Source organism: Xiphophorus hellerii, chromosome 2 (assembly GCF_003331165.1).
Source record: "Xiphophorus hellerii strain 12219 chromosome 2, Xiphophorus_hellerii-4.1, whole genome shotgun sequence".
Classification (NCBI taxonomy): domain Eukaryota; kingdom Metazoa; phylum Chordata; class Actinopteri; order Cyprinodontiformes; family Poeciliidae; genus Xiphophorus; species Xiphophorus hellerii.
In genome coordinates, this window is record NC_045673.1 from 19,770,395 (window position 1) to 19,798,382 (window position 27,988).

At 37.9% G+C, this 27,988-nt stretch overlaps 1 protein-coding gene across 2 annotated transcripts; it reads left to right on the forward strand.

The window, feature by feature from the left end:
• Window positions 1-333: 333 nt before the first annotated feature.
• far1 (fatty acyl CoA reductase 1) lies at window positions 334-27,988 on the forward strand. Of its 2 annotated transcripts, none has more exons than XM_032586784.1 (13): window positions 334-462; window positions 12,191-12,307; window positions 13,079-13,195; window positions 14,786-14,961; window positions 16,136-16,315; window positions 17,338-17,515; window positions 18,178-18,222; window positions 18,776-18,903; window positions 18,989-19,056; window positions 21,359-21,530; window positions 24,330-24,459; window positions 25,319-25,446; window positions 25,823-27,988. In XM_032586784.1, exons 2-13 carry the CDS (start codon window positions 12,236-12,238, stop codon window positions 25,980-25,982), a joined length of 1,554 nt encoding a protein of 517 aa, XP_032442675.1. In that variant the 5' UTR covers window positions 334-462; window positions 12,191-12,235; the 3' UTR covers window positions 25,983-27,988. The 2 variants fall into 2 exon arrangements, with proteins under 2 accessions (XP_032442675.1, XP_032442668.1); XM_032586777.1 differs by lacking the exon at window positions 21,359-21,530 and adding an exon at window positions 20,669-20,840 and having other exon boundaries at window positions 25,823-26,001.

Below are 27,988 nucleotides of genomic sequence, written 5' to 3' on the forward strand. Positions count from 1 at the left end.
GATACGAATGGGCTGGGGGACTGGTTGGAATTTCGTCTTAAATCCTGATATTTTCTATTTTTCAGTGCAACCACCTGTTTGGTTATTTTTAAGATATTTGAAATAAAGGTTTTAGCTTAAAAAAAAAATACAACGTGGTTATGTAATTAACTTTTTGTTCATCGCATTTCTGTCTAAGATAGTAAATCAAACTTCAGTTGAAGATGCTGAGGCCTCTGTAGTTTTGCTTCGGAGAAACAGATTGTGAATAAAACAAACAGGAGTGAGACATCTTCTTCTTAACATCTACGTCGGACACCGCTGCCGGGTGACGTCACGGCGGTTTATTTATGCTGCAAGCTTCCTGCCGAGTCTGGTTACTCTATCTGCCTCTTAGCGGTGCTCGTTGTTACTCCGCCTCTTCGCGGATCACACCACGTTTCCAACCGGAGGAAAAAAAGTCGACCTCCCGTTTTTTTCTGGGTACGTACATGGTTTACATGTCGCCGCCATCAGCTTCGGCTTCATCGGGGGCTGAAACACTTGTTACCGGTTTTCAGGGGGCTAAATGCCTCGCGCCGCTACTACCAGAGCGTGTTTTAGGAAGAAGATGCGCCAGGAGGAATAGGAGGGAGGGGCGGCTAAAATACTACGCTGTGGGAAATACGCAAATATGTGGAGCAATTTGGAGTTCCTTTTATTAGGGTCGACCTCACATTAGCAGAAGTCACAGCTGCGCTGGCTTTAAGCAACATTCTCAATTTTCAGTTGTTTTTTTCCACTCTTACTATTTTTTTTTTCACCGAAATGAGGAAGATATAATTGGTTTCGATGTTTCGGTGCTCATTTAATTAGCTTCAGCTCATCGAGTTTTCTTCGCCACTCCCGAGTTTGGAGTAATGTGATTACAGGCTGTTAAAAGCGGTAGAAATGGGACAACGAGTTTTGGTCGTGATGAGGATGTTGCGTAGCTGTATGTAATGAGAATCACGGGATCCGTTGTTTGCAGTTTGCAGTTTTTGCGGGGTTTTTTTTTTTTTTTTTTCGAATTTACAATTCGAAAAAAATAATTTTCGAAATTTTAGTAAATTTTTATCCTGTAGTGCGTAAGTAAAGTCCTCCTTTTATACATCGAGAATGATTCCATCATTTACCAAGGTGCTGAAAAGATGTCAGATTTCTGAAGCAACAACTCTAAAATGCTGTGAGAGGCATGTCGACTAAATTGGCACACATTTGAATACAGCCACTTTCAGTCAAGAATCTGTAGAATCAACTTTTGGTTGCAGGTCTTTTTGGGGTACGACTCTACCACATTGTCACATCTAGAGAAAAATTTTTTGTGCAAAATATGTTTGTTTTTGCCAAACTTGTTGAGGTATAGCCATCCTCTCAGACTGGCTTTCCTGTCTCCCCTGTGGAGAAGTTTCCCCCACAGCAAAAGGCTGCTACCACAATTTCACGAACACAATGGTGTGTTTTGCATGTATGCCAGATCATTAGATTTAGGACTCACCTGACTGTGGCACACTACTCAGTTATTAGTTAAAACGCATAGAAAAGCCTTGCACCTTTGTCATTCTACTTCAGTTAAGAGCTGCTTTGTGTTTGTCAGTCACATTAAGTTTAATTCATTGAAATCAATGGCAGTATGTTTAAAAAGCAAACGGATGAGCACCGTGAGACAAGATAAGGCAATCAAACTGCTTAAGAAATACAGAATTTCTGATTGCCATCATGAGGGCGATTTGACCTGTAGTGCAAGTCTGCTCCAGTCATCTGGAAAGATGTGCTGTTGTAGCAGGAACCAGGGAGAGTAGGTTGACATTCGTGACATTCTCACAGGGAACATGCCATTCTCTGTATTGCTCAATCAGTGATCAATTGGCTGTGATGGGACAGCTTTTAGTTTTTTGGTTTTTTGTGTGTGACATCACAAAGAACTGAAGTAGATGGATGTGTTATCAGTTGGGAGATTTTCACCTTGTGATACCCCTGAGTAAAAATAAATGTTTATTTTAAGTAAAAGCAGAACCTAATCCCACTGCTTCTTAAATGTAGCACATTAAGGTTAAAGTTGTTTCATTTTCATACAAAAATCTTGCATCTTTTTACCATTCTGAAAATATAATAAGTTGTATATTGGAAGGTTAAATGGAGAAGGCTGAGTTAAAGGCAATGCAGATCTGCAGCGTAATATACATTTTATTATTAAACACTCCTCACCAGCCGCACCTGCAACCAGATGGTGGTGGCACTCTGAATTGTGGTTTCTGACAAGCCTTGTCAAACTGGTTCTGTTTAAATGCGGAGATGATTTTAATACAACTGTTACCATCAAAGATCCTGTACTGCACACATCAACACACTGCCTCGTGTGACAGTTTTGCTTGAAATCAGCTTTCCGTTTTACTCCATAGAGCTGGAGAAAAGTCCGGTTTGTATGTTAGTTTTTTTGGTCCATCTTAAAGCGCTTAAAATTATTCTTTGTACTGAACCTAAAATTCAAAGTGCTTTTTTGTGCCTGTAACTGGCCTAGCTGTCACTGCTCTGTTTTTCAAAGCAGAACATTCCCTGTTTTAAAATGGCACATTGAGATTTCCTGCATTTATTTTTCAAATTAAAACAATCATTCGGTATTTTTTTTTTCTTTGTAGTGGTGGAATCACTCCCCTGAGACTACTTGTGGAACCTCTCATCTATTTACAAACTCTTTATTCCACACGTGGCCACTTTAGGCATTATACCACATCAATTATTTATCCATAAAGCATCAGGGATCAATTTGCTGTCTGACTGTAAGCTACTGTAGCTCTTTCACAGACACTTGATCAAAGGGCACAAAGGTTTCTGGCTGGGTCCTGGGCTGGCCTAAGATTACAGATTACAGCTTTGTTTGATATTTCTATGTATATATATCTATGTATGTATATATATATGTATATGTGTATATATATATGCATGTATATCTATGTAAATGTAGAGAGAGAGAGATCTATCTATATAATATGTAAATACAAATTCTATATGCACAAGCTGGTGTTTACAGGTTTACAGAGTCATGCAAAAATTCTGTGACGATGAGATCTCTGTTCTAACAGGTTGACACAGTTTCTTCTGTCAATGCTATAGTTAAAATTCATGAAGATTACAAGGAAGTATTTTCAGAAGGGTTTGGTTAGGAACTTGGCCCCGCTCCCATCTTTCTTCCTCAATGTTTTAGAGATAATTGTACATGTGCCAAGTATCCTTAACCTTGAAGAGAAACAGCAGTTTTTAAGAGTCAGTGTTTGAAATCGTACCTAATTTATGACTTTTAAACAGTGATCAATTACTGTTTTCTGTAAAGTTAAAACTTTTGAGCGCTGAAAAAAGCTCTAGCTGTAACCGTAATGTTTTGCATTGAGAGTGAGAGCTACAACTGCACAGTATAACAATAGTCTTTGCCACAGACACATTACACCTTGTTAGTTTATGAGTACACACCCACAGTGGAATGCTTGACAAAAAAAAAACTGCACAGTATACTAACAATGCACAAATGCTGTATTTCTACAACTCTGATTTGCAAAGATCTTGTGATATCTGAGGGAATGTTTTCCAGAAGGCATATTCAATCCCAGTAATAGCTGAGAAGGGGTTATCATAGTAGAGAAAAGTTTGAAAATCTTATGTATCTGCTACAAATGATCTTTAACAGACATGAACTGGATTTTGGTTAATACTTTGGAAAAATGACTGTGTCCTCCTCAGTTCTCTGACTTACTACACTAGGAAATGAAAGCCTTCATGTCCTCCCACATTCTCTCCAGTGTTTTGAAGCTATTATTGACATTTGTCAAAGATCTCTCTCTTCAGATGTACTTGTCTAGCTAGAGAATGTGTCGCCGATTTCAGATTGTCAGAAAGATCCTGAATGTTTGATGAAAGCTGTTTGTTCCATTATCTTTAAATGAATGTTCATAATCATCCAACAAATGGTGCAGGCAGAAAATTCCTAACTTTCGTTGATCAAACTATACAGTTAACATTTAACCTGACCTCTGCTACAGCGACGGCTCCCACTGAGGATAGAGAACTTTTCTAGCGTCGCGTACAACTTGCTTTGTTAAAATATTCTGTCTTTTGTTAATGGAGAACTGGGTTGCATGGAGGGACAGTAGTTCTTCTCTCCGGTTCCCTCATGTTCACTAATGTGAAATTGTCAGCTATGCAAACAGGTTGAACACGATGGAGAGCATTGAAGGCAGGAAAACTAAAGTGTTACTTTCTTCCACTACCTATTAATAGATAATACTATAGTGTGTCACCTCCTCTCTTACAGCTGCATATTTATATCTTTGTTTATGAAACTCTAAAACATGATTTTTATTAGCCCAATTTTACTCGTTATTCCAGGTATTGTCTGTATGTGTTTAGACGACAGTGTGGATTATTCAAACTATCAAAATAACTATCATAGTGATGAGTGTAGCAGAAAAAAAGAAATGCAGAGGAAAAGCATGTCTTAAAGCATAAAAAATGAAGGGTATCATTAAAATGATCCAAACATTTAAAAATTTGAGCTTCAAGGTTAAAAAGATGTTTTCTAATGAGCTTTATTTATAAAATTTCAATAAAAACCTCATTGTGTGAATGGTTTAACTAGAGCATAGTCTTAAAGAATCTGCTATAAAATGCTGAAATGCATATATATATATATATATATATATCAGTGGTAGTATCATGCTGTGGGACTTTTTTTTTCACTGGTGCTGGTGAGTTGCACAAACTGGGTGGGATACAGTTACAAAGGACTGACTTCAAATTGTATAATTTCCCCAAATCTCCAGAATCATCCTAAAAAACAGCAGGGATTACAATCAAAACTCTTCTCATACAGTTGTATTGTGTACCTAATTGGGTCAAACTACTCACCTTTTAGTTTATTCTTGCCAGTTTAGCAGTTTGTGTAGCTTTTCACAAACTCTCTTGCACAGGCTCACTTCCCACGACAAGTCGAGTTTGTTTGCATCAAGTAGAACCAACAAAGAATGTCAAGAGTTATTTTACTTTACTAACATGTCGCCGAACTATTAACCCATCAGCTGACGCTGAAAACACAGGATTTCTTGCTTGTCTGTTCTGCATTGCCTTTTTTCCAAAACTCAATCAACAGTCCCTACGCTCTGGAATTTTCCTCATTTCATGAGAAGGGGACAAGTGATGCATTCAGGAGCACTAAGAGCAACTGAGCTTTCAGGAAATTGGATGCAGACGGGCAGAGGATGCTATGGAAATTTATAACATGGCACATGAAATATATTCAGTATGTCGCCTCACCTAAGGAGAGCCGGGTGACTACTTTTGAGCCTTTCTACACACTTTTTTAAAAAAAAATATGTATTTAACTAGAAAATTCCTGAAGAAATTTAACCGGGGCCTGCCAAAGTGTGCCCGTCGGTTTGGACCCAGCGTTCTGATGCTAGCAATTAGCATCAATGCTAAAGAAAGCTGCAATCATATGAGGAGAATGACAAGAATGTTGACTAACATGTACTTGCACCATTCAGTATGATAAAGTAAGTGTATCAGCTGAAATTAGCAAAAATGCTAATGTTAGCATCATTGCTGTCACTAGCATGTGGGACATCACTAGGATGTTTTCTATAATGGTATTACTCCATTCAGTAGAAAAAACATGGCTAATAAGTCAAATAAATAGCTAATGGCTTATTTAAGCTAAAATGCTAATGCTAATGAACTGCCTTGCTGCGCAAGGCAGTTCCCTAACCTGAGAGAAAAAGATAATGCAGAATAATATTATTGCACCGCCTACGGCGGTGCACTAACCTCAGGAGCATATTGAGGCTTTTATTTTGAAATTTGCAGTAAGCTTCATATTAAATGCCCACAGTATTCCATTGTGTAACAGTGCTTTGGATAAAAAAGTCACATAAAGCCAAAAAGACTAATTACATGATGTAAAAATGGACAAGGCTTTTATTTTGAAATTTTTGTTAAGCTTCATTTCAAAGGGACAAACTAATCCCATGTCTAACAGTCATTGTGTTGAATCAGTTATATAATGCTCGAAAGAGCAGTTATGTGATGTAAAAATATTCAAGGCTTTTATTTTGAAATTTTTGTTAAACTTCATTTCAAAGGGCCAGACAAATCCCATGTATAACACTCAATGGATTAAATCAGTTATATAATGCTCAAAAGACTAATTACATGATGTAAAACTTCTCAAGGCTTTTATTTTGAAATTTTTGTTAAGCTTCATTTCAAAGGGCCAAACTAATATCATGTGTAACAGTGCTTTGGATGAAAAAGTCAAATAAAGCCAAAAATAGCAATTACATGATGTAAAAATATTCAAGACTTTTATTTTGAAATTTTCATTAAGCTTAATTTGAAATTGCCACACTAAACCCATGTGTAACAATGGTTGGGTAAAATCAGTTATACAATGCCCAAAACACAAGTAGTTCTAAAGGCCAGCTCAGTCCTCCTCTGTAGTAACTGACAGTTCCACCATGTTTGTAGTTCTGACATTAGAAGGGCATTAGAATGTTGTCTGTAATTGACTTACTGCACTCAGTATATTAAACATGGCTAATAAGTAAGAAAATAGCTAATAGCTTATTTAAGGTAAAAGGCTAATGCTAATGAACTGCCTTGCTGCGCAAGGCAGTTCCCTAACCTGAGAGAAAAATATAATGCATGCTAATATTATTGCACCGCCTACGGCGGTGCTTTTACCTGAGGGGGATATTGAGGCTTTTATTTTGAAAAAAAACATAAGCTTCATATTAAATGATCACACTAATTAAAATGTCTAACAATGTTTGGGTTAAATCCGTTATTTACTCGCCAAAACAGCCTGTAGTTCTAAATGGCTGCTCAGCCCTTTGTTTTAACTGAGTATTGATTAGAACTACAGTGATGCGTATTTGTAGTCCTAACCAGCAGCCAATCCCCTCCTGTGTTCCATTGCTATGGTTATCAATCCTCTGCTAACTGTCATGTGTGTGTGACACAGAGAGGTGGAAAAATATTTGTATCTTTGTGAGACACCCCATTGGTTTACATGGAAAAAGCAGTCCGAACAACTCCTTGCCGTTCAGGAACCGAGAGACATATTGGAAAACCGTTTGAAGCTTATGAAAGGGCTATTTGTCGTCTTCCATAGTACCGCGATTCATATTTGTAGCTCACTCACAGTAATTGCAGTGATAAGACAAAAATGGTGCATGCAGAGCTCAGAAATTTTTCAGAAATACATGGAAGTGAACCTGGGAGAGCGTCAGTTATCCTGGCGCATGATTTCGCTCCGAAGCACCTTGACAGAAAACCGTAAGCCCTAGAGAAATTTCGAAAACATTTTACCGGAGCAGGCAGGCGTATCGATGTCATGACCGAGTTTGATACCAATTGGGCAATATTTGTGGGCATGAGGGCGATTTCAAAATTATTTTGTGGTCAAAAATTCTCTTCATTTCTCACTCTAAAAAAGCGGCAGTTGGTGTCAGTTAGGCTCTGCGTTTCGGCAGTTGGAAATTTGGCTCGTTTGACGCTTTTTACGTCGCCATCGTAAGTCCGATTCCTTATAAAAATAATAGCTCCCTTCTCGGCACCGAGCCGCACGTTTTGATACCACTTTTGTGGGGGTGCATGCAGCGGTACGAGCCGCATTAACGGTGATGGAAGAAAAATAAATAAAGATATAAATAAAGAGACATTCTATTGGGTGTAGAATAATAGGTGCCTGCCATGCAATGCATGGAGGCAGTACTGACTTGCTTCGCAAGTCAGTACTGCTCTCCTTATGCATTGCTATGGGCAGGCCCCAATTACTCTATCCTGTAAGAATCACTTGTGGCAACATGGTGGTGTTTGCTGAAAGGCTTGCTGCACCATGAATAAAACCAAGGAAACATTTATTGCTAAGCTCCTAAAAGTAAGGCTCTACGGTCAAAATGTTTTAAGTGAAAACGTTTCTGATATTGGCCCAACATCTGCCGTTTTTTGTTTTTTTATTTTTGTTATTTGCCAAACAAAAAGTATCTGTTGTGATTCAGGCCTGCTGTCTAGCTTGTTTCGACTGAGTGTTGTGTATTCAGCTTGGCTGTGGTCGCAGCAGCGCTCTGACAGGCGCTCAGCTGGAGTGAGCCGCTTGGCACTCGATGCGATGCAGCAAACGATTCATCCACAGCTTTCAACTGTGCTGGGGACCACAGAGCCGTTTCTCGCTTTGCTCCGCAAGAGTCACCAAGCCTACGCAGCCCGTAGTAGAGCTGTTGTCATAGCAGCATGAAATACTCCGTTAATGTCCCCTCTTTCTCTAATAATTAATGTTTGTTGGGTAATTATAATCCACTGTTGTTCAGGAGCAGAAGCGGTGCATACAGAACAGTGGAGGAAACTTGCACAAAATGTATCTAGTTTCAAAACTGTTTCCTATGTAATTAATAATTTAAATCTCAGATGTTACGAACTCTGGAAGGTTGCATCAGTTGCCTTAGCTTTTTGAAGATACTGTACAAAAGGGGAAATTTCTCAAATATAAAAATCAAAAAAAGGTGGGATGGGATTTTGGCATGCATTGTAGTGATGTTTTACATAGTCTAGTGGATTTTTATGGTTGGTTGGCAGACATGTCCTATTCAAAATGTACTTAACTGTTTAAAGGAAACTGTCTAACTTCAGTCTGAGTAAAGGTTAGTATTTATAGATCTTATTTAGGAGGTTGTAGTATAGAAAACATTTACAACTGTTACAGTAAAAATTACAAGAAAAATTAGACAAGATGAGAACTTTGACACCTTTTCAACTATTATTATGATGTATTAACGTTACACTACAGACTTGACATGAGACCTTTTCTTAGAACCACCAAAAAAGTCTTTATTATTTTAAACTGTAAATAAAAACAAAATGTGTTTTCATGTGGTGTGGTGTTCTCCTGCTTTATGAATCCAGCCATCCATTTTCTAACACCCTTGTCCCTAGTGGGGTCAGGAGGGTTGCTGGTGCCGATCTCCAGCTACATTCCGGGTGAGAGGCGGGGTTCACCCTGGACAGGTCACCAGTCTGTCGCAGGGCAACACAAATACAGACAAGACGAACAACCATGCGCACACACACAGTCACACCTAGGGAGAATTTAGAGAGACCAATTAACCTGACAGTCATGTTTTTTTACTGTGGGAGGAAGCCGGAGAACCCGGAGAGAACCCATGCATGCACAGGGAGAACATGCAAACTCCATGCAGAAAGACCCTGGGCCGGGAATCGAACCCAGGACCTTCTTGCTGCAATGCAACAGTGCTGCTTTATGAATCAAGTTCTGTAAATAAATGTAATTCTTAAAAACGAATGCAATAGCAGAGTGCTAACCGTTTAACTATAACCACTGGAGCCGAAAAACCAATCTCATGTCACAGTCACTTATCAGACACAATTTGCTTAGTTTTATCTCCCACTGCTCTGCAGCCTGTCATGCTGGATGTATACAGGACAAACGCTCATAGTGCTTTAAAAATGATGGATGGTAGATAAAAGTGAAAAGATTTGGTATTCAAAAGGGAATTAAATGCGGAAATTCAGACCTGCGTCAAATGGAGAAGTCGACGCACTCGTTTTAGAACAGAGTAGCATACTTATGTTGGCGAGAACTGTGACAAGAGAGCTTGAACTGTGAAGAGGAAGCTATTATAACCCAACCTCCTTCAAATGAGTGTGGTGGTGGGAAGATGTTCTCCTTTTTTATTAAGTTCTAATTTGTTGGATTTAGGACTCCAGATATCTCTTAAAAGTGCATTTAAAGTCCAAATTTTCCCAAAATTGTTGAAGGTACTTTTCTTTCAATCATCTCAAGGCTGCAGTTTTAGCCTTTGTTTCAGCAGCTTTTTTACCACCTCTTTTTTCCCCTTCCACATAACTACTTGAATTAAATGACTAAGTCAATGCTTTGATGATCTTCCATTTTAAGACGCATGTGCATTGTTGAATTTAAACAGACTAGTAAATCGTTTCAGGCTCATGAAAATTTTCTATGTAGAATTTTTTTACATAGAAATATTTTTACATTTCTATAGTTTAGGATTTCAATTGGAGTCATTTTTTTCTGTATTTATTATTTTTGGTCATTATCTTTGATACTGGATTTGGTGAATTTCTGCAGATTAACCCTCTAATTTAAAAAAAAAAACTTCTCTGCAAAGTAGTTGGCAAATTTGTTCCAGGTTGTGTCAAATTGGAGTTCAGGAGATGCAGTCACAGGAGGGTTTGCGAGCCCGTCAACTGTTGCAAATAAACCTTGAGCATTGTTAATGTTTTTGTTATGATTTCCTCAAAGAACTTTTCCCTTGCATGTTGTGTGGCGTGATAGCTTTGCTGTCTTTCTTTGTAGATTTCTTAATAGACATAACATTGAGTTTCCACGGAGACTATCTAATAAAAAGGTCAATAGAACCTAAAAATAAACAAAGTTTTTAGATAAAGTAAAATTTCAGAGCCAGACTGGAGACATGTTTCCTTCTGGAAACAAGGACTCCATGAATCCGTGTGGTTGTACTTTGGTTTCGGAGGTTTGCCTTACCTTTTGTTTGAACACATGCTGTGGCACACTTCAGCCCCACCAATTTGCACAAGGCAGTCTCCTCAGTAAATGATTAGATGTCTTATCTCCAGAATAACCTGTAATTGTACATACGAAGTGGTTGTGTTTTAAATCCAATGTAATCCCACTGATAAGCCTTTTCATATTTACATTTAATGTCAGAGCGGGCTCCAAGCTTGACTGCCAGTGTTCAGCTGCTGTGATAAGCTTTATGATGAGCTTTTTCTTTTTCTTTTTTTTTAGGTTTTGATGAAACTGTAGTGTCTTTTTTTTAACTTCGAAAGAAATGTATTTGCTGTTGTTTTTGTCTTTTGACAAACATGTTGGATAAAAATGTGGCAAGCGCACGATTTGTTTTCAGACTTTGAAAGAAATTATTTTGAGTGGAGTTTCTGGTGTAGTCATGAAGAAAATCGGAACACTCGAAAGTTGTTTTTTTAAAAGAAATGTTCCTTTATTGATGTCTATTTTGTTTATATCTTTAACTAATTAAAATTTCTTTTTTTTTCTTAATACTCAAAACTAATGCTTCTCAACAAACAAGAAATCGAAACTTTGTACTGAGGAAAAAGTTGAGGCACCCTGTCTGTTAATGTATGCTCTTACCCAATTACTTCAGAGAGAAACTTCTAGTAGCTATTTATCAGTTTGTGTCATTTGTCTGAGGAAAGCTTGCCTTTCTCCTAATTTTCAGCTTTATTATATGTTTAGCCCAGTTCAAGTTGTCCCACAGAATCTCAATGAGTTCAAGTTCTGATCTTTGATTCTGGTTCAATCTGACTGCTCATCTATAGCAAGAGCCTAACACAAGTCCAGTGACGGTATTGTAGAGTTTCTGAAAACTTCTTTTATCATTTTCTGGTCTACTTTCTGGAAGAACTTGCTTGGATGTACAAACCTGGGCAGGTTTCCAGTGGTTTGAAGTTCCTCCAACTGTTGACTAGTTTCTGTACATTGGAATTGCTAATGCCAAATTATTTTGATACCTATTTAATTCCCTCTTTAAACTCATTGCCTTCGACATTTGATATCACCAAAGTGTTTATACCCACTTTAACAGGGCAAATTGCCTTCAAAATGCTGAGCAACAATGTCCCAAACATGTGCAACTAAAGTGTTTTTACTTTTAAAGAATACATTTTAGTGCAGACTAAATTATTCTACACCAGAAACTGCATATTTTAACAGTCTTAAAATGTCTTTTTGTTGAGTTTTTTGGGGGTTCAAACAATTTAATACTAAATGTCCATATACATTTACAGTAGTACATTTGAAAACGCGCCTGTACATGAATGCAATGTCAGTCATATGTTTTGTTTTGTAATATTCTCGATTTAGGGAAGGATTGGGGGGGAAATTCAGGCTTTTTTTTTCAGATATGAAGCTTGACTGAAAAATTTGTCCCTAATCCAGCTATGTGTTGCTGACAGAGTGTAGCAGGTTCATATAAAAATAACTCCACTCTCTGCAACCTTTGACAACCTTCAGCAATCCCTCGAAGCCTTATGTTTGACATTGGGTCCGCAAAGCAGTGGGTTACCTCTCTGTTCTCTACTAAGAAGTGCTTTCTTGAGGTGTTTATCTGTTCATTTCATCGTGTAGGTGGAGTGTCATTGAGGAAGTCGCCAAGGCAGCTTTCCCGTCATCATGGTGAACATCCCAGAATACTATGCAGGGAAAAATGTGCTGATATCTGGAGCAACAGGCTTCATGGGAAAGGTACGGCAGTTGTTTAGCTGGCTTGTGAAATGTGGCTGAACTTTGTGAACTACTGCTTGGAAGTCCTGTTTTTTGTCTCTCCAGCATCAGTAAAATAAGACATGTTTTTCTTTTCTTCTGCTTTTTGCCAGCTGAACAGTGCATGTGTGCGAAGTTGCAAGAACGTAATGTTAATGATGTCAGGAAGTTTTTCTTTTTTTTTTTTTAATCCTTTGACAAATGTTTTTAAGTGGTTTGGTCTACTTTTAGCTGAATAATGTCAACTAAAGTAAAAAAAAAATGGGATCAGTACTGACTTACGCAATGCTCCAATAGGCCAGGAACAACTTCAGTCAGTTTATGCACGTTATCTTGTAAATCATGAAAATGACTCTTATGTTATAGGAATGGAGATGTAAAAGGTTTTTCGTTTTATAACACAAACTTTTTAAGAACTTTTTACTAAATGGTGGACTAAATATCCCATGTCTGCTGCTAGAGAAGGGCACCAGCTGCCTGAACAAGATAATAGAAAATAGAGTATTAGAAAAGGCACAGAAAATAAAAATGATCTATACGTCATATGGCGACCCTTTATCCAGGATTGTAGCTGTGGTCCAGTCAGAGTTTAGCGCTTAAAGTCTAGCAATGTTGATTGTTGTAATTATTTTTCATTAAAATTCCAACAATTGCATAAATGTTACTGGATAAAATCTGAATAACGCAGAGTAAATTCTTGTTCCAAATTCAGTTTGAAGATAAATAAATGCATTTTCTTGTTTGTTGTCAAAGGTTCTGCTGGAGAAGCTGCTGAGGTCCTGCCCTGGGGTCAAAACCGTTTACGTAATGGTTAGGTCAAAAGCTGGGCAGAGCCCTCAAGCCCGCGTAGCCGACATGATTAACTGCAAGGTGAGAGCTGGATGCTCAGGAATGATAATGAATGGCTGTCACAGAGGTGTGGAAGTTGAGGAGCTTCTGAAAAGCCTGTTACACTTGTTTGTGTCCAAATACATGAACACAGTCTTATTGAGTTTAAGATTATAGTGGAAACTTCTCCTTGAACTGCTTCATAGTTTATATAGTCTATTGTTACTCATCTCCTCTGTTTATGTACTTTAAATAATCAGAATGTAAAACCTTATAACAGAACTGTGGCATTGCACATCTCATAAGTCGGGATAGAAATTTAGAGGTCAGCTTTGAATGCGCTTTTGTAAGTTGCTTAAAGTGAAGGTTGAGGGTAATTCTGCTGAGTCTTCCTCTTTCTTAAGAAGATAGCCGACACTGATGAGGTTGGCCGCATCACAGGATCAGGAGTACCGTAGAAAGATGACTTTAGATGTTTTCATCAAAAGTTTCGCAATATCTAGCAAGACTTGCTTAAGGAGAAAGGTACATGCACCTAAAATTAACACTCAGAAAAGCGGATAAATTCAGAAGAACAGTAAATTATTTGAAACCTAGTCAACACCAGCGGCAACATTCATTTTTTATTAATATTGTTGGAAACTTTTTTTATTTCAGAAATTTAATTCAAGAAATGTCTACATTATGTGGTTTCATTAAGGAAAAGGTTTCAAGTATTTATTTTTCTAATTTATAATTAATTAATATTATTTTTAATTAATTATTGTGGATTACAGCTAATACAATTATCAGAATGCTTCTCAATTTAAAATATTACACAAGACTAAGAAATAATACAGAAATGTACAGGCCCCAGACTGCTGGTTCACTGATGCCCTGCACATAGTGGGTAATCCACTGGGAGATACGATATTCACAGAGCACAATAAAGGAAAGTTGAGTGGAAGGAAAAAGTGTGGTAGGAAAGAAGTGACCAAGCAGTGGGGGAAACTGTAGCCTTGAGAAGATTATAATGCAAAGTCCTTGTGTGAATATGATTTAATTTTAAAGCAGGATTTGGCATGTCACAACACTGCATAAAGGATTAATGACTCCATTAGGGACAAACTTCCAGACTTAAACTTTACAGAGTATTATCAGGTGAAATGCCAAAGCCAACAACAAAATGAGCTAAAAAAACATTTGAAGCAACTTAGTGCTACAAGCTGACTCATGCAAAAGGAGCGGCAACCAAAAACTGTATGCATATACTTGAGAATGTGTTTATTTTTACATGAACATTGAAATTTTCTGAGAAACCAACTTTTGGGTTTGAGCCAATGCCATAAAAATGAACAAATGTACATAAAATATACATATTTTATATGTAAGTGTTCCACATTTCGGAGCTTGAAATGGGTACATGTAGGTCAAATATTGTCCTTTCATTCAGTATAAATATTTGTTTGCAATGTCTGTTGAAGGACATTTGCTCTACTTTTTTTTCATTTATCACAGTATACATTTAAAATGCAGTTTTGTCATTATAATCTGTTTTGCCTTAAGCTTTTTATTTTTTGTTTTGTTTGATGACATAATAAACTTTATTTATTGTAAAGCATTTCATTTCTAACATTTCATTGTTTGTCTCAGTTGTTTGAAAAATTGCAAGCAGAGCAGCCAGACTTTGCAGAGAAGATCACAGCAGTGAACAGTGACCTCACAGTACTGGAGCTCGATCTCAGCAAAGAGGATCAGAGCATCCTGGTTGAAAACATCAACATCGTCTTCCACTGTGCCGCAACAATCCGCTTCAATGAACCGCTCAAGTGAGTAATCTTTTTTCTTTTTTTTTTTTACTTTTTCATGAGGCAAATACTCTGTGTAATTTTCAACTGTTTTCTAGGCTTGACTTTTTTCAGCCCAGTGTTGATAGAGCGTACCTTCTGTTTGCAGTATACAGAAACAGAACACCTGGCACGCCTTGCTTTTTCTGCTGAATTTAAGACACAGCTGCTTATTGAGCTCTACTTCCCATACAATCTTTAGAAGAAACTGAGTGTATACCTATTTAAAGACATTTCCTCCAATTAGTGGTCTCAAAAAGCTGATTTTTTTGCTAACAATTGTTTGTACTATGTTTTGATTTTTGCAAACCAGACACAATGACACATTAGTTTGTGACTTCACATATATATTTTTTTCGTTTAGCTATTACAGTTGTATCTAATTCTGTGTTTCCATCAAATAAGAATGCTCCATTTTTTTGAAGAATCTTTTAGCGTGTAGCTTAGTGCATGTTATAGCGTTTTTACTACAATCATAATTGTATAATATCTGGCCTCAAGCCCCCTAGCTGATCCTCAGTAAGGTGACACTCAAACATGTTAAGGATGCACAGATGTGAATATTGTTACAGATTTTAGATTGTCATCAGTTTAACAGCTCATGCATATTTTGTCAATTTCAGATTTCTCTCTTAAAAACTAAAAACACTACAACATTTAGGAAGATGTCAGCATTCAGAATATATATATATATTTTTGCCTTTGTGTCATAAGTGGTGATTTAATTACTATTTTAGGAACAGAGGTTACATCACATTGTGTTTGTGTAAAACAATTCCACATCTATTTTGGACATAAATAAACCTTGAAGAGGAGTGGTGTTCTATATTCAGGCTCTAAATATGTTTGGTTGGCATGAATTGACAATGTCATCGAAACAAAGCAACAAGCTGGCCATTACAAATCTTACATCTTTTTACTTTCTCAGTCTTTATTTTTAAAGCCTGAGCAGATCTTGAATGATGTTGGTATAGCTGACTATTCCTTTGTATGGTGAAGTCTCTATTTGGAAAACTGACTTTTCATAATTTAAAATTTTTTTTTTTTATTTATTTTTTTGCAAATGTTCTATTTTTCAGTCAGTCTTCCCGGTCTTTAAACTAAAACTCAGTGAAAATGCTTGAATCTCTGCCTACGCTTGTTTTCTGTGTCTTAGAGATGCAATCCAGCTGAATGTCCTGGCCACACAAAAGATGCTGGCGCTGGCCCACAGGATGAAGCACCTGGAGATCTTTATTCACGTCTCCACAGCTTACGCCCACTGTGACAGAGAGGTCATCGAGGAAGTCGTGTACCCACCTCCTGTAAACTACCGCAAACTCCTTGACACTCTTGAGTAAGTTTCCAAACAGCAGATTTATGCACAATTTTGCAGATTTAAGCAAAATGGAATGTACTGTGTGACTGTCAAAAGTCCATGATGCTGTGAACACGCCAGCTTTATCTTTGTTTTACTTTGTAGCACCAAAGTTGACGGTACTACAAACTGCTTTTCAGATATATTAGTGCAACTTTAAGATTAAATTTGATGAATGGAGAGAATGGTGTCATTAGTAAACCTATATTATGTAGATAAGCTGAGTTACTTTATGATGGCATTCAGGGTGGATATGCCAAAACTGTACAGAATACTATCAAATGCCTTTTTCTCTGTTTTTGTCCCATCTTCTGTTCTGGCTTAGTGTTGGTGTTTATTTTTAGAGTGGTGCAAAGTGGCTTTCTTTGCATGTTTAAAGTACCTCATAACTCAAACCGTTTTATTTTCTCCATGTTAAGCTTATTTATAAGCTCTCAACCCATTTCTGTCCTATGCAGATGTTTTAAAAGCAACTTTGCTCATTGCATTGAAGCATTTAATAATAATTTTAAGAACCTGTTTAGCAGGTCAAGTTAGAGTTTAAGCCAGTAGTTTTCATTGTGCTCAAAAGATAAATTAGCTTTTTATAAAGTTTGACTGTTGAGTCAAAGGTAACATTGCTGTTATTAGCTTAGGTACAAGGGCGTGGGATATTAGATAATTATTCATAATGAATCTTGTATGTAAACTGGATTCATGTTTACATACATGAATCCAGTGTGTTTGCATCTATTTTAGAGCAACAGTGTACATAATCTTCTCTGTAGAGTAGACCAAGGCATAGAGGATTAGATTTAACTTGTAAAACGTGTAAAGTTAATAATCAAACCAAAGAAGCATTTTTGATTTTCCTTTGGTTTAAGAAAAATATAACTCTCCTCATAATTCTGGTAGTTGAGCTTAATCCCCCATTACTATTCTTAGTGCGTTTAGAATTCCTAGATGTTAGAAACTGAAACTCAATACGTCATCCCAGGTAAGTCTTGTTTCTCTGCCTTCAGCTGGATGGACGACGATTTGGTAGCAACACTAACCCCCAAGCTTATTGGCGAGCGCCCCAACACTTACACCTACACCAAAGCCTTGGCTGAGTATCTGGTGCAGCAGGAGGCTGGAGACCTCAATGTTGCCATCATCAGACCCTCAATTGTTGGCGCCAGCTGGAAAGAGCCGTTCCCCGTGAGTCATTTGAGACGCTCGTTCTGCTTTAAATTTAAATACGTTATGAAAACCTCTTAACCTACTAGAGTATTGTATAAATTAAGGCTAAAAAGGAGCCATGTATCAGTTATCAAAGGAGATGACTAGCATCAATCAGAAGAACTCTTAATTTGTGTCAAAGAACAAGTAAATGCTAAAAACGCTTGTCAGAAAAGCTAATATGCAGTTAAAAAGAGCTTTTTGGTAGCTTAAACATAATGTTGTCCATTGATGTCACTTGTGCATAAAGAAGGTATCGGTGTCAGTTCTGGCCTGGCTTTTCCTCAGAGCTTTGTCAAGATCTTGGTGATCAAGCCTTTGTTGTCTATACACACATGCAGTGAGTCCAAGCAGGGATCATCCTGATGGCCGCTGCTGGTAGAATGTAAGACCTCCAGTAAAAAAGCATTATTTAATGACTCAAGAGCAAAGGTTTAAGGATTTGTCACTCAAGCAGTTCCCAGATCTTTTTTGTTTTAAAGAGGATGTATTCAGCTTCCTCCTATATTATCTTTTATTTCCCCTACATGAAATGGTTTTCATATTAAAAGACAATATCCATAATTCCTATTGTAAATTAGTTGCATATAAAGAAATGTAGTTATTTAATTATCTCAGTTCTAATACTATCCATTTCTCAGGGCTGGATTGACAACTTTAATGGACCCAGTGGAATATTCATCGCAGTAAGTAATAAAATCAATGCTCTTATTAAATAATAAGGCATCAATAAAACTTTTTGCAAAAGCACTTGCTGGATTAAAACATGACGTAATGTCAAAATTCAGTTGTGTGATTGGTTACATCAGACTAGTATAGGGCTTCATTAGGACACTGAAAGACACTTTGCAATGAAATCCGTCTTTACTGCTCATTTAAACATTAATACTCTGATGAAATCAAGCTACTGGATTGTAGACACAGCCTCTGTGGGGCAGTCTGACAGAACCAAGACAAATAGGACTTAGTACTTCAAACAACTTTTGTGGTCGTACTTCATTCTGGTGAATTACAATGAATCCTGCCAATGTGGCAAGCTCAGAGTGCTTGTCACGCTATTCCTGGAAAGTGTCTCTGCCTGTTGGGAGGAACGTATGAGCCGACGTTTGGAGTCCTGACTTTCACCTTCTCAAATTGCCGCATCAACTTTCTTCATTAATCTGCAAAGCAATAATTTATCATATTTTTTAATTATACCTTTTTCTTTCGCATTAAGATCATTTCATCTCATTGTTTCAGGCTGGAAAGGGGATTCTGCGTACGATGAGAGCATCTAATGATGCCGTGGCTGACCTGGTCCCTGTAGATGTGGTCATTAATGCAACTCTAGCGGCAGCTTGGTTCTCTGGATCACAACGAGTCAACAGGTTTAAAATCATCCACTTCTATTGTATAATCTGATTAGGTTGTTAGTCACATGAATTACAATAAAGTAGTTGCTTCCTTTTGCAGGCCTAGAAGCATCCTGGTGTATAACTGCACAACTGGTGGGATCAACCCGTTTCGCTGGGGCGAAGTCGGTATGATGTGTTTATATACCATTTTACTTCTAAAGTAGCCTGTGTGAAGCCTTAAATAATGAAGCTGTCATTAAATATGGCCTCTAATGGCATAACCTTATTGTAATTTGTAATCCACTGCCTTCCACACCTAAACCAGAAGCTTATGCTAATCCATTACTAGATTGGTGAGTTGCACAGAAAGTGCATGTTAGCATTGCATGTCCACTACCTTTTCCCATGTGTTTGAGAATATGCTGACATAGATTTAGTTTCAAATGTTTAAACACTGGACTGTTCAGTGAGGAATATAAACTAAAGTACTAAATTAAATTCATGTTGAATTCCAAACAGAGGAAACCTAAATGGGAAACATTTTTTTTGCTCATCATTAAAAAAAAAAAACAAGTTTCAGAACAGATTAATATAAACTTATGGGTCTGGATGAAATCTGGTGTTTTCTATATATGTCATAACTACACTTTTGCATCATCAAACACAACGAGGAGAAAATGTAAAACTTTCTTTTATTTATTTATATATATATATATATGTGTATATATATATCTCAATCTCTTATAGAAGGCCCAGAAAGTAGGGGTCATAAAAGCTTGGTTTTTTTCTAGAGGTCAGTTTATGAATCTTTACCTGCAGTATAGATTTGATTCTGATTCTTGGCTTATCAAACTGATATACACATTTTCTATCCATCATGTATGAGGTTACATTGTGCTAGACATAGTAAGGAATAGGGGGAAAAAAATGAAAGCTATTTTTTGAACAGTCTCCTTTTACTAAGAAGGCTGCTGGGTTATGGGATCCTAATTATTCAGAGTTTTTAAGAGTCACATTAATCTTCTGTGAAATAATGTAAAATCCAAAGTGCATCCAAATTCTTGCTCCTATTGAAAACACTTCGTGCTCCACTGAGTATTGTCAAATATTCTATAAAGAACAATAAAGCAAAAGGACGAAAGGTATCATTTACATGTTTCTTTTTTGTTTGTTTGCTTTGTTTTTTGGCAGTTGTGTATAGCAGTAAAAACAGTCGTCAACCCAGAAAATTATTGCTGATTATTTCAAGATCCTCACAAAAATATTCATACCTGTTGCCTCCACAAGCTGCAGAGCATTTTACTGATATTCAGTCCATCACAGCTCTGGCTGTAGGTAGAGGGCTGTTGTCTATGGTATGATGTTGCCACCACAAGCAGGGTGGTGTGTATTTTATTTTTATTTTCCTGTCACACAGAGGTTTTTGTGTGTTGGCAAAGAGTTACATTTTGAACTCTCCTAACTAGAGAACCTTTTTCCACATGTCTGTTGGATGTCATGTTAAATTAAACCTAGGTTGAACCTCTTCACTAACAAGGCTGACTTTTGAATGCAAATGGTTGCACTGAATTTTGTTTAGGGGTATTAGATATAGGGTATATCTGTAAAATATTGGTGTCTTTTAAAAATAAACTAATATATTAGCAGCTTAATATTGTTTTCGTTCAGGTCAGAATGAACTTGAATCAAGTCTTGTTCATTTAGCGTATATCTTTTTGTTCAGGTCTGAAGCCAGAATGTGTGAAACACATTAACGCTGGTCCTTGTTCACTTGTGTTGAACAACCTTCTCTTCTTAGAGTACCATGTAATATCCACATTCAAGAGGAACCCCCTCGAACAGGCCTTCCGTCGGCCCAATGTTAATCTCACATCCAATCACCTAATCAATCAGTACTGGATTGCCGTGAGCCACAAGGCTCCGGCCTTCCTGTATGATATGTACCTCAGGCTGATTGGACGAGAGCCCAGGTAACCTCGTCATAGTCGCCTGCTCGGATGTGCCGTAGCTGTGCTTTTCTAACGGTCATAGTAACTTCACGTACACACACCTTTTGCTGCTTTATTCTGTCACTTTCTTCCTAGTGTAGATGCCTAACATCGTAGCTGCAGTGTTGATGTGTGTGTTATTGCTTCTGTGAAGTTCAGTTGCCGTCAAGGAATGTATAACCCATGGCTCTCAGGGACAAAAGAGGCTGCTTGTGGGTTCTACACTCTTTGCATTTTGGTGCTCAAGTTTGTTTTCATCAGCGTCTAAAATATTAGCTCTGCTCAGTTTGACTTGTAAAACGGGCAGAGATGCTGTTAGTGTTGCAGATTCACGTTGGAACTAGATCAAGTCTCATGTGATGGTGCAAAAAGTGGCAGGCTGGCAGAGACCAACCTGACAATCAGGACTGGCTTTTATTTCTAAAAGGAGGAAATGCGTCTTCTTCATCTCATCCTCTGTGTCCTCCATGTCCCGTCATGTGTGTATCTCTCTCCTACAGAGAACTGTATAAACATGACCTTCAAGAACAATCCCCTAGAGCAGGCCTTCAGAAGGCCCAATGTCAATCTGCGCTCCAACTCTTTTACTAATCAGTACTGGACAACAGTCAGCCACACCCTGCCGGCCCTGCTGTATGACGGCTATCTCACACTGATGGGCCACAAGCCCCGGTAAGATCACATCTGCCACAAACCCCTCCCACACTTTATAGTCCTCTTCCTACTGCCAATCAACTCCCCACTTCACCTCAGGTTCTCTTCACATTCCTTCCTGATTTCTCTAACTTGGATTATAGAGAATATAAAACTTCTAAAGCGTCTTCTTCACCTGATCTCAGGGTGTCATCTGAACGTCGTCATGACAACATAATTTGGGTTCTATGCAAGCCTACCCTTCACTCAAAGATGGTTTCATTTATTATGGCTGTCAACTCGCACTTCTTTCACCCAATCTGTCTCCAAAATTAAATTATTTTTGACTAATCCAAAAAGCGGACAGCTCCACAGTGCCACTGAACGGCAACGTCAGCACATGGAAATTGACTCCTTACAATCTGAAGTGTGCTTTGGTGTCTGAAATGAGTTTAGCTTGCACCAGCAGTGGGCTTCAATTCTGGAAGTGCGTCTTGAATCTGATTTGCTTTGTCATTAGTGGCAAATAATGCTCTCCTTTCCACTGTTTGCTGGTCATTCATGCATGTTTAAAGCTTCCTTCCAATCAATCGCATGCACTGACAGAATCTGAGTCATTTCAGTCAGCCTCCATTAGTTAAATTGATTGAACTGACAGCACTTCAGTGAAAATTATACACGCCTAACTTCAGATCTAATTCAACACTGGCTGAATCGGAATGAATCAGATTCAATTAAGGCTCTTTTCTGCACATTTCCTATTTAAATGATCATTGCTTGAATTGTGATCGCTTAATTAACACAGAATGAAGTTGGAGTACGTCAACTGGATTTACTACACTTACCAGGAAGATGATGATGCATAAAGTGTTAATCGTTTATTGGGTTTGACGCATAGACGTTTATTTAGAAGAGTGAATCAGCATAAGGCCAATCTAATTATTGCTATTTAAGGAGATGCAAGCTGTCTTCCTGTTCTGTGCAGAATAAATCCAGTAGGCAGTTTCTGATTTTTGATGTCAATGGGGAAGAAATCCTGCCAACCACATTACTATTGTGATTATTATTAGTATTTTTTTTATTATTATTAAGCTCTCCTGTATTTTTAAGTAAAGGCAGAATACGCAACTTATAAGTTACAACTGATAATTTAACAAAAATCCAGCTGAAATAGCAGTATGTTGAGTTTGACCAGTAATGCAGGTAAGATCAAATGAAAAATGTGAAGTCTGTTTTTAAAAGCACTTATCTACCTTTAATTTGTCAAATTTTATAATTTAAAAATCTAATTTCTAAAAGCTTTCACATTGTTGCTGTTTGAAAAGGTTTTATTTTATACAAGCCATCCAGGTTGAGTTAATTTTTATTCCATTTCTTCCAAAACTCAAGATTATTAAAACCGAGCTCATCTTTGAAGGTGCTGAGAATTTTTCTTAAATGCTTCTAATTCTGGAGTATTTTACAGAGCAGCAACAAAGTTGAAATCCTACAGCTTGTGTATGTTGACAGGCTCATGGCACTTTATATCTTACAGTGGCCTCCACTCTTAGTTGCACTCCTGGGAAAGATGCATAAAAACCTTCTTTTTTTTTACCTCTTAAATGTAGGGTTTTATATAGAACTAAAAAAACAGAGGAAGTAAATCAAACTTTTTAATTTGAGAAGATTTACACAGTTTGAGGAAACATGCTAAGAAATAGTTTTCCTCTCTGTGCTAATTTAAAGACAAAGAAATATTGTGAATTATTTTCATTATGCATTTTTAAATTTTCGGTTGCTTTGGAATGTCTTGGAAAATTTTGTGGTAATTTCCTATTCTGGTGTGTTTAACTTTGGAGGCCTGTTTCTGCCTGCCACTCCCCAAAACAGGAAAGAGGAGAAGACATTGTCTTAATTTATGATGGATGCATATTAATTTATTTTAGGCATCTCTCAAGTAATACTGAATGTCCTCATGTCTTCTGTTGGAGAAATACCTTTATTTGAAGCTTCTGGAACTGTGACAAACAAGACTCAATGAGAATTAAGTGCATCACATCCCCATACAATGACCAGGATGTTATGGAAAGTTAAAAATTCTCCACAGCTTACAGTTGGAGAACTCTGTCTATAGCAGCCAATAGAGTCTTTCTTCACACGTTGTTTGACATGGTAGTGAAAGCATTTTCTGTCATACAGTCAGAGATATGTGAACATATGAAGTTAAACCTAAATGACCTTTTTCCTCAAAGTGTTTCAGACAAAGAAGGAATATGTGGACAAGCACCTCATGTCTGCTGTTAAGCATGGTGTCGTAATATTATGCTGTGGGCCTGTGTCTGTTCCAAGGCACTTGAAAACATTGTTGGAATCCATGGTTGCATTTTTGAGAAGTCCAGAAAACTGAACAGACAGAAATGCTTGCATGGTTCACCAGATGAAAAGCCTTCCCTTTTCCCCCAGACCAAACCGCTGTAGAAAAGCTTTGAGGTGAGCTGAAGAGTGAGGACTCTAGGTGAGCCATTTCTAGGAGTGCAGTAAAGCATGGAGGGCACTGTATATTTTCTCCTAACAGCTTATTTGGTGAAAGGCTGCCCTTGGTATATTCTGAATAAATCTTTTGTTTATTTGGAAGCACTTGTAAAATTACTCGGTCAAATCAATGCAGTAAGCTGCTCTCTACATCTGGTTTCTCATGTTAAATATTTGAAGTTGGAACTTTTGCCTCTGCACCTCAACAGCCATACGTGTGATCTGTCCCGTCTCTTTAAATTTCTTTAACTGTCCTTTTCGTTCATTTATCGCTCTCATTCTTTTTTTTTTTTATCCCCTTTTTCACTGACGCATTGTTTATCACAGGATGATGAAGACAATCACTCGGCTGCACAAAGCCATGATGGTCCTGGAGTATTTCACCAGCCATTCATGGGTTTGGAACACGGACAACGTGGCCATGCTGCTGTCCCATATGAGCCCTGAGGATAAGAAGGTAATCTTAGCTAAACGCAACATGAGCGGTACATGAATTTGTTGTTGTATTTTCTCGATCAATGTGATTGTTACAGGGTTCAATTGTGCTTCAGTTTGAATTTCTTTTCTTATATATAATTGGTATCATTTTTCTTTTAGCACCCTCTGATAGTTGAATTCATGAAGGATTCTTTGATTATGAGTTTTCCAGGTCATGTTGTCGCAAAACATTACCAAACCATGACGCTTCCAGCTCAGTTTCACAGTTGGTATGAGGCTCTGTCCTGGAATGCTGTATCTGGTTTGACAAACCTGTCTTCTCAATAACTCCGTTTTTGACACATTATGTGCAAACACATGGTGCAAAGAAAATGATTCCTGAAGTCCTGGTTGTCATACTCCGTGGTAAAACTCAATCTGGCCTTCATGGTTTCATCCTTCAACACCTCTGACCATGGCATGATGACAGATCTCTTGAATTCATTGTTGCAGATTCAAGTGCGAGAGCTTTTAGAATGACATACCTTACTCATGCGTTGCTCCAGTCCTCTATCTGAAGGCCTGAGGCACGTCTGTAGATTTTATCATGGTGTTCACTCTCATTCGACAGCCAGGAGCACCAAACTAAATGTCTCGTGGTTTTAACAAAGTAACCCACCCTCAAAATATTGGGTAATAATGTTGCAAGCATTTAGCACATTGTTACAAGCCTTTGTGGTCTTTAGACATTTATAAGTTGGAATCAGTGTGGATATGTCCTATTTATCCCCCACCAGTCTGCATTGTTGCATCTTTTTTTTTTCATTTTGTGTATTTATATTACAAAAATTTCTCTATTATAAATAATAAATTTCTTTTTTTTTTCTGTTCCTGAATAGGTGTTCAACTTTGATGTGCGCCAGCTGCACTGGGCAGAGTACATGGAAAATTACTGCATGGGCACAAAAAAATATGTCCTCAATGAAGAGCTGTCAGGGCTGCCTGCTGCGCGCAAACACCTCAACAAGTAAGGTGGATGTGGATCTGCCTGCATCTGCAGACAGATATCTTCTTCTGTACGCAGCTTAATTTAGTTCCTGGAAAGTGTTGTGTGATTTCAAGACTTTCATGATTGAAAATTTGCATATTTGTTCACCTTCCAAAAATTTGAAACTGATCAGGGGAGAGTTTTTCCTGGTAGATTAGCTCACGGTTTGTAAATCTCAGCACAAGTAGCTATAGTATACTCGTTGAAGTGTTTGTCAAGTTGAAACCCTAAACTTCAATGTATTTAAAATCAACGCAAGTTGGCATGAGATTTGGGGGAAAAAAAGATGTTGTGGACGATGAGGGTTATGTGGTTAGCTGAATGAAGTCTTATGTTTCTGTGACCGTTCCCCCAGGCTGAGGAACATCCGCTACACCTTCAACACCGTCCTGGTGGTTCTCATCTGGCGCATCTTCATCGCCCGGTCCCAAATGGCCCGCAACATCTGGTACTTTGTGGTGAGCCTCTGTTTCAAATTCCTCTCGTACTTCAGAGCTTCCTCCACCATGAGATAATGAACCGCGGACTCTGAGCAAGGCGGCGGCGAGTTGAAGGTGCGAAGAACTCGGCGCCTGTGGACGATGAGCGCTCTGAGCGAGGAGTGGAATGAGCTGGAGTCTGCAGTGACTTAAGAGCTTTAAATATCCAACTCTTCAACAAGTCCTCGCTATACGAAACACAGGACTTGTCTCAGATCAGCAGAGATTGGGCTAATCGTTAAGAAGACCTCGTCCTGTTTCCCTTTGGTCCTGCTTCGCATTCTGCAAAGCTATGCATTGAACAATGCTTTGCTCCAAAGCATTGTGTTCTGAGTCCTGCCAGGCCAAAACTTGCTCTGCAAGAACAGAGAAACTAGCTCTCTCAGCCAGAGCTGCAAGAACAAAACCACATCATTCTGTTCCTGTTATTTGTGCTTGATCCATATTCTGGGGAACTCCTTTTTTTTTTTTTTTTTTTTTCTTGTCTTTTGTATGAAATATGAACCGAGTGTGAGACGGCGCTGGGGATCTATAAAGACTTCCAAAGAGTTTTGTACTGGAGTTCTTGTAAAGCTTGAAATGTACTGGCCCAAAAGAGATGTATTCTTGTTCTTGCAGTCTTGAGTAAAATAAATTTCTCTGTTCTTGTGTTGTATGAACAGGCCTTTATTAAGCATAGACAAATCAACCCACATTTCTTTAAGCTTTGTTCCACTGAGCTTTCACCTGACTGCATCATTTCTACTTAGAGCATCAAACATTTCTGTGGTTTTTAGTAGACCTTTCAAAGGAATGTTTATGTGAGGGCGGCGTTTGTGCTGAATCATGCCTCACTGGACTTTCTTGCTCGACTTATCCCGGCATGTTCCTGCAGGGCGGAAAATAAACTGTCAACAAGAAAGAACTGCTGCATGTCGTCAGACTGCAACGGCTCACCTCTAAATCACAGCCAAACACAATGCAGATTGTGATGGTTTTACTCAGTGCCTATACTGACTTTTCTTTTTTGCATCAGCAAATTTTACAAAAACCTTGGGTTTTTTTTCCTCTTCTGGTTCCTTTTTCTGTCAAATATGTGTCCAAGTTGCAGCTTTTGCCAAATTCCTTTTGTGCCAGCAGCTTAGGTTGAGGTGGGAGGAGAAACTGTCCTCTTTTCAGCTCTTCTTTTTCCAGTTTGTCTGGAAAAGAAATGCCTTCAGGTTCAGATTATACCCTGGGTGATGCCCTATAGATCACTTTTAAATGTGGGTCTTTGCTTTTGTTGTTCTATTCCTCTAGAATTAACTTGAACTCAAACTTTGTCAAAGATTTTGCTGCTGCCATTTTGTTGAGTCTGTGTGGAATATTCTGTTACACTTTGGAGCCATTTGTTCAGCTTCTATAAAAATCTAAATGTGCTTTTTCTTTTTTTGTGTGTTTTTTTTCCCTCATTCTCAAGTCTCGCATTTCTCAATACTGAAAACACCTTCTCCTGTTTATCCTCTGTTACCTTTCTTATTTATTTAACCCGCCACGAGTTGGTAATTGCATGCGTCTTCTAAAAGTGTCTTCATGTCTGTCGTGTCGTCATACCAGCATCTTTAAGGAATGTGATTCTCTCAGCATAAGCAAATGTACGTAAACCCCAAAATCCTGTGCCTGAACTCTTGTTAATATCTGAATGTGGAAAAGAAAAAAAAAAGAGTAACCAGATGTGTTTTCTAACTCTATTGTGTACAGCTCTATTTAGATAGATTTGAAGAGATGAACAGATGTATTTTTCTGCTTGTCATCACATGCCTACTTTATGAACGCTTACTGAAGTAGCCTCAGCTTATGTAAATAAAAACAGCTGAAATCCACAGTTTAGCGCCATTTTAGCTTAAATTTGTAATCTGTTTATGTGAATGCACTTGTGTCCTTCTGTCTGTTTAAAAAAAAAAGACACTTTGTAAAGTCAGATTTTTTTTTCAGGCTTTAACATCTGATGATGGCTGTAAGAGGATGAGATTTGAGTTATTGTCTGGTTGAGTGAATAAATTGTAGCTGCTGTGCCTAATTTC